The sequence below is a fragment of the Orycteropus afer genome, unplaced genomic scaffold (genome assembly GCF_000298275.1).
Source record: "Orycteropus afer afer isolate SDZICR_OR568_19922 unplaced genomic scaffold, OryAfe1.0 scaffold00018, whole genome shotgun sequence".
In the NCBI taxonomy this organism is placed as follows: Eukaryota; Metazoa; Chordata; class Mammalia; order Tubulidentata; family Orycteropodidae; genus Orycteropus; species Orycteropus afer.
This window is the reverse complement of record NW_006921605.1, coordinates 5,953,446-5,965,514: the sequence shown is the minus strand read 5'-3', so window position 1 is coordinate 5,965,514 and position 12,069 is coordinate 5,953,446. Positions and strand designations below refer to the sequence as shown.

Below are 12,069 nucleotides of genomic sequence, written 5' to 3'. Positions count from 1 at the left end.
GGCTTCTCACAGAGGTGGTGTGAAGCCCTGGGGGAGGGAGGGAGGGAGGGAAAGGAGTGGGATCCAGCTGTTTGGCCCAGGGTCCTCCCTGGGGGTCCCCTTGGCTGGGTGTGTTTGGGCCTGATTTGTTGTGTTAGGTGCCCTGTGGATTTCTGACTCAAGGCAACCTCACGGGACAGGGTAGAACCGCCCCAGAGCGTTTCCTGGTCTGTAACCTTTATGGGAGCAGGTCCCCAGGTCTTCCCCTTGGAGTGCCTGATGGATTCGAACCACCGACCTTTTGGTTAGCAGCTGAGTGCCTACCCACCACGCTGTCTGGGCCTAAAGGGAGGCAATGCTGCCTCCAGTAGCCCAGAGTGCCCGACACCTCCTGGGTCCCCACAGCCCTGTGCCTTTGTACGTAAACCTCAGGGCAGCAACTAAAGCAGGGGATGACACCCTCTGAAGCGTCAGTGCAGGGCTCCGTCGCTGCTCGGGGCTGTGGCGGGGCTGCGGCACACAGGCGGCGGGGCCTTCTGCCCACCCTGCCCCTTGCCCGTCCCCCCCACTGTACCTCTCTGTCAGGTAGCCGATGAAGCCTGGATGGAGCAGCTTGAATTTACTGGCAGAGGCTTCTGGTCCAAAATACATCTGCGGCCTAGGACCCACGAAAGAAGTGGACAGAGCGACCCGACCCCACGTCATACGTGGGCACATTCGGCAGTGGGGTCAGGGGCAGCCGGCGCCGGCCAGCCCGGTGGGGGCGGGGGTGGGAGTAGTAGCGGGAGAAGGGGGTGTAGAAGGTGGCAGGCAGCACGGTGGGGACGACGTGTGGCTTCCCGCTCACCAGGACCTCGGTGGGCGGCGAGTAGGACAGGGAGGAGGGGGGCGTGAACAGGGAAGGAGGGGTGGGGTAGGCGCAGCTGACCGGGGGCTGGTGGGGAGGCGGTGGGAGCAGAGGGAAGTAGAGGGAGTCAGGGGGTGGCGGGGGCGGTGGGGGCGGGCAGGGGAAGGAGCAGGGGAAACAGCGGTTTTGGGGAAGTGGTGCTGTTGGGGGTTGGAAGAAGGGGGGCTCCTTCATGAAGCGGGGCACGTAGGGGGCGATGAAGGATGGGATGCCCCGAATGGGCCCGATGAAGGAGGCTGAGCCGCTGGGGCTTGGGGCAGGGGACTTGGTGATGGGCACAGAGGGGTTTTGGGAGGGGTTGCGAGAGACGGGTTTCAAACCGGACTGGGAGGGAGACTTGGAGGGGGGCGGGGTGGGGCCTGGGGCGGAGCTTCGGGACACGTGTTGGACATTAGGGCTGGGGGCCAGGGAGGAAGTGCGGGATGAGGGCTGGGAGGCCTGGCGGGAGGCGGAGCCCCCCCTGGTGGGGGATGGGGATGGGGACGGGGACTGGGCTAGACCACCAGAGCTGGAGTGCTGCTGGGTGGGAGCGGTGACAATGTTGTTGGACCGGGACTGGGAGGGGGACTGGGTGGGGGACGGGCTAGGGGTTTGGGAGGGGGAGCTCATTGGTGTTGGAGAGGGTTCCTGTCCAGCTGATGCTCAGGCCAGCTCCCCCTAAGAGCCCAGCCCGTGCGTGTCACAAAGCCCCCCTCATCACAGGGAGCAACTGTTAGGTCACTGTTAGGGCAGGGCCCTGGCCTGGCTAGGAGCAGTAATCTAAGGACCCCTCCAAAGCTGCTCTTGGGGGAGTGGGTGAGATGACTGGGGCCCTGAGCTAGGAGGGCCAGGTAGCTTGGCACAGACTCCTGGATCTGACCCCAGGATGGGAAAGGTTTCCTACCGCAAGGGGTAGGTTCAAAAGGGCTGGGCCAGGCCCGCTGGACAGGAAGGTGGGAGAAGACAAAGTGTCCTCTGTTCCCACATGCAGGATGCAGCCTACGTGAGCCCTCTCCTGTTTCGCGGGCACAGCCCTTGGAAGCCGCCAGGATGAGTGGCATGGACAATAGTCCCTTCTCTTAGGTTCCACAAACAGTGCGCTCAGACCCAGCTGTGCAACGACCCTGCGAGCATTGCCTGGCTGTGTGCCACGAGCTGTGGGGCTGGGCTGGTCACCAAGGCAGTGCCCTGAGCAGAGGGGCCATGCCCACATTCAAGCAGCGACTCTGTCCCTTGGGCCCACCTCATCAGGAGGGTTCCTGGGCACCTTGTGGTGGACACAGGGGCATTGTTCCCCAAGGCTGTTGAGTTCTTCCTGGGGGTTCGCCCACCTGTCTCAAGAAGCCCAGGACTGCAACCTCCCTCCCCTTCCGTTCTTTACCAACTGTCTCCACCCCTCACAGGCCCCAGGAGCAAGGGGGTGACTACTGTCTCACCCAGCCCCTGCCCCACAGCATCTCGGCATCCCAACCCCACTCAGCTCCTTACCTGTCCCCTTTATCAGTGCCCTCGGGGACAGGCACACCCAGAATGGCTGACCGCAGCATCACGTAGTCGCGGATGTCAGAGGGGATGAAGATGTAGCGCAGGTCCTGTCAGGGCAAGAGAGACGGTGAGCCCAATGGTGACGAGCCCACCTTTAGTTCAGAATAGACAACCCTCCCTCCCTCCTGGCTCTGCCGCATGGCCTGACCGGAGAATTTCTCCCAAGTAATTCTGTCTCTGAAGTATTGTGGTGGTTTTAAAATGTGTCTACTATCCTTTGATATTTCTTCCTGCAAGGGGTGGAGCCTAATGGCCAATCCACTTGTGTGTGGACTAGACCTGGAAGCTTGTTTGTAACAGAGAAGTGGAAGGAGGAAGAAAGGCCTGGCAATCTATTCCCACAAATTAGCCCATGAAACATGACAGATTGCAACAAAGCATCGTGCGGTACAGTGTGGAGACGGGTCCCCCAGGCTGGAAGGCCTCCGAATACACAGTGGCCGCCGGAGCAGCCCACCTGTCCAGGCTGCATTTCCTCTGTGCGTGGCACTGTGGAGCGGGGATGAACGTCCCCTGATGTCCCCACCCCCGTTCCCGACCCACGAGAAACAGTAACACAATGGGCATTTAAGTAAAAAAATAAGTGGAAGGGCTGGTGTGTGACTCTCAGACTAGGCCACTCATGACCTAACCACCGCGGCTTCCTTGTGCTCTTGGCTCTCTCCCTCTGGTGACACCGGCTGCCCTCTGCCAAGCACTCCCTTACCCTTCAAAGGCCCACGTAGTGGCACCTGTGAGTGCGCCATCATGACTCCAGCTCCAGTCAAGCCTTCAGATGATGGCAGTCCCCCCCAACCCTGACTGCGCCCACCCAAGAGACCCTGAGCTGCTCCCACATTCCCGACCCGTAGGAACTGTGAGATAACAAGCGTTCGTTGTTTAAAGCCTTGAAGTGGCAGGGAACCGTGAGGTAAGAACAGGTAACTCATATGTGCACTGTGGCCACACCTGAAAGGAGGGTATCCGTTTGGCTGTGTCATGAGCTACGATGAGGGACTGTCGGCACAGACACTGTGTAGGGACACCCAGGAATTCCATGGTCAGAGGAGGAAGCTTCTGGAACACTCAGATGGATTCACCCAGTGCCACAGAAGGTCTTCTCCTGGGCTCTCCCTGACCCTACATATGGCACCCAGAACACTCAAGGGGGAAGGCGTGATGTGACGTGAAGTGGGTGTGGCTAAAAGAAGCTGGGAGCACACACAGGCTCAAATTCTGGCCCCCTCCCTCACTAGCTGTGACCTTGAGCAGGCTCTACAACCTCTCTGACCCTCAGTTTCCAAACAGTGAAATTCCCGGCACAGGGCTGTTATGAGAATCCAAGACACCTTCTGGTAGTGGAGAAATGGGAAGAACCCTAGCTCTGAGGTCAAAGGGGCCTGGATTCGAATTCAAGCCGTGTGACCTCAGAAGCATTTGGAACCCTCAGAGACTCAGAAGCTAAGTCATAAAAGGGCTGCGCTTCTCGGCTCCCTTGTGGGTCGCTGTCTCTGCTGAAGTCACAGGAGCCAGCCATCCACAACAGTGGTCCGGCCGTCAGGGGCCTCACCTGTCGCTGTGGGATGGAGGTGAAGCCCAGGTGCCTATAGGAGATGAGAGAGTTCTTCATCGTGTTCACAGTGAAACCATAGAATGAGGTCTTGGTGCCCACATCGTCCTCGAAGCCTTTGATCACGGCACCATTGAGTCTGGTCAAAACAGGCCCACCAGCCTCTGCGGTTACACCGTCTGTGTGTCCTTCCAGCCCCACGGCTCCCCCATGCCTGCGCCCAGGCCTCTGTGAGCACCCCGCCCACTGCCTGTGAAGTGGGTAAATCTGGCCCTGTGGTTCCTTCCTCGGGGTCCCCTTGGCCTGTGGCACCCACTCTCTGCCTTCAGGGTCGACTGCTTCCATTCTCTTTCATCCAAGCCTGTCTGGCCAAGCTTCTGCTGAAGGCCTCTGTTGCCCAGGCCTACGGCCCTCAGAGCGGAAGCTGCCCTGGGGCTGGTGGAGGGCCACTCTCCTCCCGGCTCTTCCCTCCCCCTCCTCCCTGGCCCCTGCCCCTCGTACCTGAACACATAGTCATGGGCGTCGATGTTTGGGCCCTGGCGGGAACCATTCAGAATACCCCCGTTACCCACCACAGCACACCGGATGCAGTCTGGAAGAGACTCCTTGGAGGTGGCAAACAGCTCCGCACTATCTGAGCCGTTCAGGAGGTTCAGGGTGGAAGCAATGGCTGTGGGTGTGGGACAGAGGGCGCAGAGAGGAGGGGCATCAGGAGAGCCATGCCGGGCCTTCGCTGACCACCTGGTTCTGGTGCTGCACCTCCCCCGAGGCCCGAGCAGAAGCCCCTCGGAGCACAGAGGGTGGGTGGGAGGGTCAGAACTGAAAAGAGGAAGGTGGGGCTGGGGGCGCTGGGCCGTCAACTTCCTCAAGACCTCAGGATATCAAGCCCTTTCAAGCCTTGTGATTTCTCATCGACACTTGGAGGAGTGGAGCTGGGAAATGAGGCGATTTCCATGGCAGCACAAATAAGACTGCTGAGGCCCCCACAGCCTCTGTCCTCGGCTACCTTTGGACACTGGCACCTTTTGTGCCAGGAGGCCCCAAGAGGACCAGAGTCACTCCACGGGGGCAGCCCTGGTCCCACTCCCTCAAAGCGTGAGGTAAAGCAGGAGTTGGGCACAGCTCTGAGTCAAGCCCTCTGAGGGGAAAGCACCTGTCACCGGTGCTGTGGCCAAGAGCAGGAGGCAGGGACCAGCTGAGGCAGAGGGGTGTGAGGGAGGGCTGGCGTGCGGTCACCTTGGTGGGAGAGCCCCTGCCAGCCATAGGGGGCTCTGTGCCAGCTCAGGCTGTTCCAGAGCTCCCGGGTGAAGGCGCGCCCCCACAGCAGCACTGGGGTGGAGAAATTAAACAGCCTCCGGAAGTGGGGGTTCCGCTGGACGGTGAAGTACAGTGGGCAGCAGCACAGCCTGCTCTGTGGGTGAGAAGAGGGCCAAAGCCAGTCAGGTGGGGAGCCCACCGGGGAGCCCAGAGACCCCACAGGAGAGCGGCGACAGAGAGAAGAGCCGCCTTCCGTCCTCCAGACTCGACCGCCCCAGGATCTACAAGTCGAGCTGGTCTGCGGTCCAGTGGCCCAGTGGGGGTGGGAGAACTTTCTAGATTTACCCTCCTTGGCCCTTCTCCTCCTTGTGTAACTTCCTCACGGCCTGATGGCTCTGGCCTGTCTGTCATGCTCCTTCACCTCACACCTGGGGAGACTTGGGGTACCTTCCACTGAAGGGGTATGACCCTGCTGTCCTGCAGAGGAGGAGCCCATGTCAGCCTGGATGACACCAATTGTATGATTCACGTGGGAAGGGCTATGGGGGAGATTTAGGGCAGCACTGCTCCCACCGGTACCTCTGGACAAGAGCTGTTGAGGAAATGTGAGGCCCTGTAATCCCACCATCTTGGAATCGCACACAGCTTCGGCCTGTGTAGGGTTACTGTTACTCAGGACTCCAACTGGTTCATTCTGGTTTCACACCCTGCTGAGAAATTTCACTGCCACCACATATAGACTGATCGATCGATCGATCGATCAATCAACTGATAGATCAATGGTATGTAGATAGAGACAGAGATATACACATATCAAGTAGGAAAACCTATTGGGTTTCCAAGGTGGTAAATCTTGACAGAAGTAGACTGCCTAGTCTTCTTTCTGTAGAGTGGCTGGTGGGTTTGAACCACCAATCTTCTGGTTATGCCTTAGGGACTGTGCCTCCAGAGCTCCTAAGATTCAGTATAAACCAAACCAAACTCACTGCTGTTGAGTTGATTCAACTCATAGTGACCCCTCCATGGGTTTCTGGGGTGGTATCTCTACAGAAGTAGATTGTCCAGTCTTCCTTCTGAGGAGTGGCTGGCGGTTTTGAACCACCAGCCTTCTGGTTAGCAGCCGAATGCCTTATCCACTACGCTACTGGAGCTCCTTCTAATGTGACACAGGAGTGCTTAAACATTGCTGCACTATGTAAAACAGTGCAGTCAAACCTCAGGGCTTGTGGGGTGCTCTGGTTCCCTAGTACCACTCTTGACAGGAATATACCACAAATGGGATGGCCTTAACAAACAGGACTTTATTCTTATAATTTGGAGGCTTTAAGTCCAAGTTCAAAGTGCCGGGCTCTAGGGGCTGGGTGAAAGCCCCTCAACCTTGGGGTCCAGCTCTGCCTCCTGCTCCCGGCCCACTGGAGCTAGAGACATTTCTTCACTCAGATAGCTGTTGGCTGCTGAGGCTGAGAAGCCCAAGATTGACAAGTAAAAAGGCACAGTCCCGATGTTACCAAACCACACGGCAGGCCATTCATTGTCAAGGTTGGCAGAGCATGGCAGGCTGCTGAACAACAACACGGCTACATGCAGGGTCCAAGTGTGCCATAAACTAGAGACTATTCCCAAGGCTTCTCTTCGTATACAGGAAGAAGACCACATTCCAAAGGCAGCTACTCAGCTACTTGTGGTAGATCCCACCATGGAGTTGATTGCCAGTCTCATCATGGGGAATAACTACCACCCGCTGCCCAGCCACTCAACCAGGCCCAGCCAAGCTGACACACAAACATAACTACCACATGGGGGAAATGGGATCAGTGACCAAAAACTTTGTCAGTGACCCGTCAGACCAAAGATGGGAACCTAATAACGGTAGCTGTGTTAAGAAATGGTCAAGAGATGCATAAATCCTACAAAAGGGTGGCACTTCACCTTGAAAAATATTCGAAGTTTGCTTGGGGAAGTGGCCGTCGGAAGGGCAGCTGTCTGTGAGTTACTGGGAACTGGTGGCAGGAGGGTTGTCTGAAATCAGACCCCAGCCAGGGATAGGTGAGGTCCTGGCACGTGTGTCACCTGAGGGAAGTGTGTGCTGTGTGTCCCACAGTCACACGCGAATGTTCTCCTTTGATGATCTCCCGTCCCCTCCTGTCCTGAATGAGCATGCGGAAAACCACTGCCAGTGTGGGGACCACTGTACCTTTCTTGTTCCGGAATTCAGTACATTGGGTCCAAAGAAGGCTTGTGGTGACGTGGTGTCCCTGAGGGAGAAGACAGAGGTAGAGCTGGGCTCTGGCTCGGCCCCGTCGGGGGATCCTGCCTGCCCCTTGGGGGTCCCCTAGCCTGACCCCCTGAACTCTGGGGGCTCATAAAATCCATCCATCAGGGTCCAAAGCTGTGCGTTCCCTGCGTCCTCTACTTCTGTGTGTGAGCCTTGCACATCTCTCTCTCTGGTCACACAAAATACTGTGACTTTGCTCCGTTCTGCCCAAAGTCAAAGCCTTCAGCAAGTGGCAGGAATGGGTAGTAACCAGAGTTAGTGGGACAGCGGTTACGATGTGGCTGCCCCCCAGGACAGCCAGCCAGCGCTTGGGAATGCAAACCGTTGAGGGCTCTCTGGGCCTCCTCCCTTTGGGTGGGTCCCTGCCGTCTGGGTGGTGGGCAGGGCGTGGGCTCTGACACCTGCCTCTCTGGGTTGTTGTTGTTATGTGCCGTGGAGTCGGCCCGACTCATAGGGACCCCTCCTTGGGTTTCCGAGGCAGTATCACTACGGAAGTAGGATTGCCCAACCTTTCTTCAAAGGAGTGGCTGGGTTAGCGCCCTGGTTCTCTCACTCGCCACCTTTCTGATCTCGGGCAAGTTACCAACTTTTCACAACCTCACTGCCCCGTCTGTGGCACAGGGGTAACCAGTGTGAGCTCATCAGATTGTTGGGAGGGTCCAAAGAGACAATCCATGTTATCTGACATGACAAGTGCCTTCTCAGGGGCAGCCACCGCTACCCACAGGGAGAAGAGGAGGTACAGTGACAACTGTGGGAGCCGGAACACTACATGATGGGACGGCCTTGTCTTCCGGGTCTCACAAGTTTTCCACCCCTGAGAGAGTGCAGTCTTACTACATGTCCATCACCCTCAGTGGAAAATCTGTTTTCCTTTTCGGACATTGAGGCCATTTTGGAGGGGGGTAACGGGGTCAATGTGACTGCCCCTCTCCCCTTCCCCACTCCCAGGCTCTAGGTGGCCCTTGCACTGGGCAGGGCGCAAACCGAAAGGAACAGGCGGCCTTGCCTATTCAAAAGGGTGGTCTGGCTTCTCCCAGACCCCTCCCCTCAGCCCGGCACCCATACAGGAACAGGTGGGGGAGGACTTTGGAATGTCAGTCTCAAGGAAAACAAAGGCCTTTTGCCACTTGTTTCTACAAGCTGAGAAAGGCTGAGGGACACGGGGGCCTGTGCCCTGCCTCCCTTCAGGTTCGTTAAGACCCTGGAGGGGCAGGCCAGATCCCCTCCCCAGTCCCTCTGTCCCGCCTGGGACGAGCCACCCATGGGACCCTGAGCCTCCTCCCCGCCTCTCCCCTGCAGAGGAGCCAGCGTTGCTGCCCTGACAATGATGGAGAGCTCCTGAAACTGACGCCGATCAACATGGCGGCCCTGAGGAAGAGGAAGACACAGAGAGGTACATGGGAGGCGCAGACAACAAAGATGAACCCTTCTGCACATACAGTACCGTGCTGTCAGTGAAGGCAAACATGGGTATACGGGTGGATAGATGGGTGGACAGGCTGAACTAGTAGGTAGGTCTATGAAGCAGGGAGTGTACCCAAGACCATGTATAGGGTTGGCAGACAGTGGTCCTATAAGTTTATTTCTATGATCTGAATTCCCAGGTGTATAGCAGAGCTGACGAGGGACAATGTAGTCACTTCTTGGTCACAAAGCCAGCTACCCAGCAGGACCGAGTAGTTGAACTTGTGGGCTTGGGACCATAGTCACAGGGGACATCAAGCTCAACTGGCATAACTTACTACACAGAACATTGTTCTACCTCCTACTTTGGTGAGTAGTGACTGGGATCTTAAAAGCTTGCAAGCAGCAATCTAGATGCAACGATGGGTCTCTCCTCATCGAGAGCAAAGAAGAATAAAGGAAACCAAAGATTCATGGAAACAATTAGTCCTAGCGACTGGTACACCATGCGATCTGCAGCCTATATGACTATGAGACCAGAAGAACTAGATGGTGCCCGGCTACCACTGTCAACCACTTGGAGGGGGATCTATGTAGGAGATCCTGGATAGAGAGGGAGAACAATGTGGAACAAAACTCAAAATCATTTGGAGAAAAAAAAAAAAAAGGTGGGGACCAGGTTTGCTGGGCTGATAGAGCCTGGTGGAACCACTGAGACTATGGCCCCTAGCTGCCCTTCAGGTCTGAAATTGAACCCACACCTGTGGCTTCCAGCCAAACAAAAGACAGGCATATGAGCTGAACATTTACCTGGGGTAGATAACTCCTTGGAGAGAACAATCACGGGAGAAAGAAGGGCTGCTTATGCACAGGGAGACAACTCAGGGGGCAGGAGTGCATGGAGGGATGGACACAGGGAAGAGGTGACTGTCGGGAGAAACTGGGAGGGGTGCTGTTGCATTGTGGTGAATTGTGGTCAATCTCATGAGACACAGTGTACGTGAACTGCTGTATGGAGTGAATTTGCTCTGTAAACTTTCACCCAAACCACAATTAAAAAGAAAAAACAAAACACTGATGCCCAGGCCTGGCCCAGAGATTTGGTCTTCTCCTTGGTGTGTGCTGGGAGCTGGGCACCTCTCTCCCCCAGGGGAGTCTACGGTGCAGTCGAGCTTGAGGACTCTGACACAGGAACCAATGAACTGGGTGGGAGCAGTGGAGTTGAGGGGAGGGGAGGGAACCCCCACTTCCAGTTTTGCTGGGTTTTGCTTCTGGGACCAAACCCCTGCCCCATCCTGCCGCAGCCTCAAGGAGGCCAGACACATCTCCAGACCTTCTCAGGGGCTTCTCCAGCCCGTCGCCCTGTGTCAGTCCTGCCCTTCAGCCTGACGCCTGTGTGTGTGTGTGGGCGGCACTGGTAGAGAGTGGGGAGGGCCAGCCACCTGTGCCCTCCGGGAAGTCTTAGCAGCCCGAGAAATAAGGGCAACGACGGGCACTCTTCATAAAACTAAATTCACTCAACATAAATCACATTCTTAGTCATTTTTTTTGGCTTAAATGTTTACAGTAATGACCACTATGGTCCTGTGTCAAGCCCAGCCAGGCCCCTCTGCTTGTTTCTTTGCCTTCATTTTACAAATCTGAAAATCCCAGTGTTGGGACCACTGACCCGTGAGTAAAGCTGGGCTGGATTCCTCTAACCTCCAGCTAAGAGCCCCCTCCTTGGGCTCTGGGGCTCCCTTCCTACACTCGCCATCGCAGCCAGGCAGCTGGTTCAAAGTTCCTTGCTCCAGAAGGTCCATTCCCTCCCATCCTGCTCTCTTCAGGACTAAAGAGCTACCTCCCCCACCGAGGCCTGACCTGGCCCCTGGAGTTTGAGCGACAGGGAGAAACAAGAAGGAAATGAGCAGGTGCTTGGTGGTCCTCAAGGATCACAGCATATGCCCAGAAGGCAGGAAGGGACAGGAACGGATGAAAGGAAATGAAAAGGTTACCACAGGGAGGATGTGGGAAGAGACCTGTTACATTACGAGGTTTGCAATCAGTGTCATGAAACGAAACGCGTATGAGTTGTTGAAAACCAATTTCTCTGTAAACTTTCACCCTAATAATAATACAAAGTTTAAAGGAAAAGATGTAGGATTTCTTCCAAAGGCTTTGCTGAAGAACAACGGACATAGAGTCAATCTCTTTTAAAGTTGGTGTTTTTTTAAAGGGTGTATACTTGATGTTCTTAAACCTCTTTACAAAGAACTGACAGGAATCCACTTTCTTAATCCACCAACCCTTCCCAACCCTTCTGAACCCTTCTCACTATGTGATCTCTGCCTCCAGGGAGATTTATTAACCTCAAGTACCACCAACTAGCACACCCTTTGGCCTGAGAAGCTTGGACTCAATCGTCTGTGTTTCCTATTGTTTTGTAACTGGCTGCAAAGTTGGACCTTGTTTCCTGAGACAACATGCTAACTTTGTTTTCATGCCACGGCACCTGGAACAAGGTCCCTGAGGTATCAAGATTTTGGGGCAGCAGGTGGGAAAGCCCTGGGAGGGGAGAGGGAAGTGGCCACGGCCCTGCTGTCAGCTTCCGGAGGAAAGCTAGGTCCTTCTGAGGTTTCTTCCCTAACTGCCAAAGGCATGCTCTCAGGTTTCTCCTCGTGGGACGCAGGTGAAAGGAAGGTGCCCAGGCAAGTGAGAGGGAGGGGAACCCAGCAGGGGGGGCAGGAGGGGGACCTGGAAAGAGCCCAGCGTCAGTTCCCCGGGGAGTCCGCCCAGACAGTGCTCATCAAACCAACCAGGAGCAAACAGCCCCAGAGATTAGGGCTCAGAGAGAAGGCATCGGGCGTGCGGAAGGCAAGCCTGGCATCTGCTAGGGACCCCTCTGGAGACTTGGGCCCCCGGCCTGAAGAGTAAAGTCTGGGAGTGTGACGTTTGCCCGCACACGCGGGGCTGTCTCACTGACTCACGTGATCCAGCCCCAACTGGACACTCGAAGGGCTTCTACTCCAGGCAGGGGTCAATCAACCGCGCGCGGCTGCCAGGGCGGCTCGCCGGTGCGCAGCGCCACGAGGCCCTCGGGAGCCGGCAGAGGCTGTGGGATCCCGCAGCGCAAGTGCAACGCCGGGCGGAGGCGCTGGGGGCGCAGAGGCGCCGCTCGAGCCCCCGGCTGGA

At 56.5% G+C, this 12,069-nt stretch overlaps 1 protein-coding gene across 1 annotated transcript in view; it reads right to left on the bottom strand.

Annotated features, from left to right (window-relative positions):
* ST6GALNAC2 (ST6 N-acetylgalactosaminide alpha-2,6-sialyltransferase 2) overlaps positions 1 to 12,069 on the bottom strand; it is a 17,359-nt gene that overhangs the window by 2,958 nt on the left and 2,332 nt on the right. The window contains exons 5-11 of the mRNA XM_042783530.1: positions 11,950 to 12,064; positions 7,411 to 7,471; positions 5,196 to 5,370; positions 4,461 to 4,629; positions 3,960 to 4,098; positions 2,354 to 2,457; positions 554 to 637 (exon numbers count right to left, since the gene is read on the bottom strand). Coding sequence (XP_042639464.1) covers positions 554 to 637; positions 2,354 to 2,457; positions 3,960 to 4,098; positions 4,461 to 4,629; positions 5,196 to 5,370; positions 7,411 to 7,471; positions 11,950 to 12,064 — 847 coding nt within the window. The remainder of the gene's footprint in view (positions 1 to 553; positions 638 to 2,353; positions 2,458 to 3,959; positions 4,099 to 4,460; positions 4,630 to 5,195; positions 5,371 to 7,410; positions 7,472 to 11,949; positions 12,065 to 12,069) is intronic.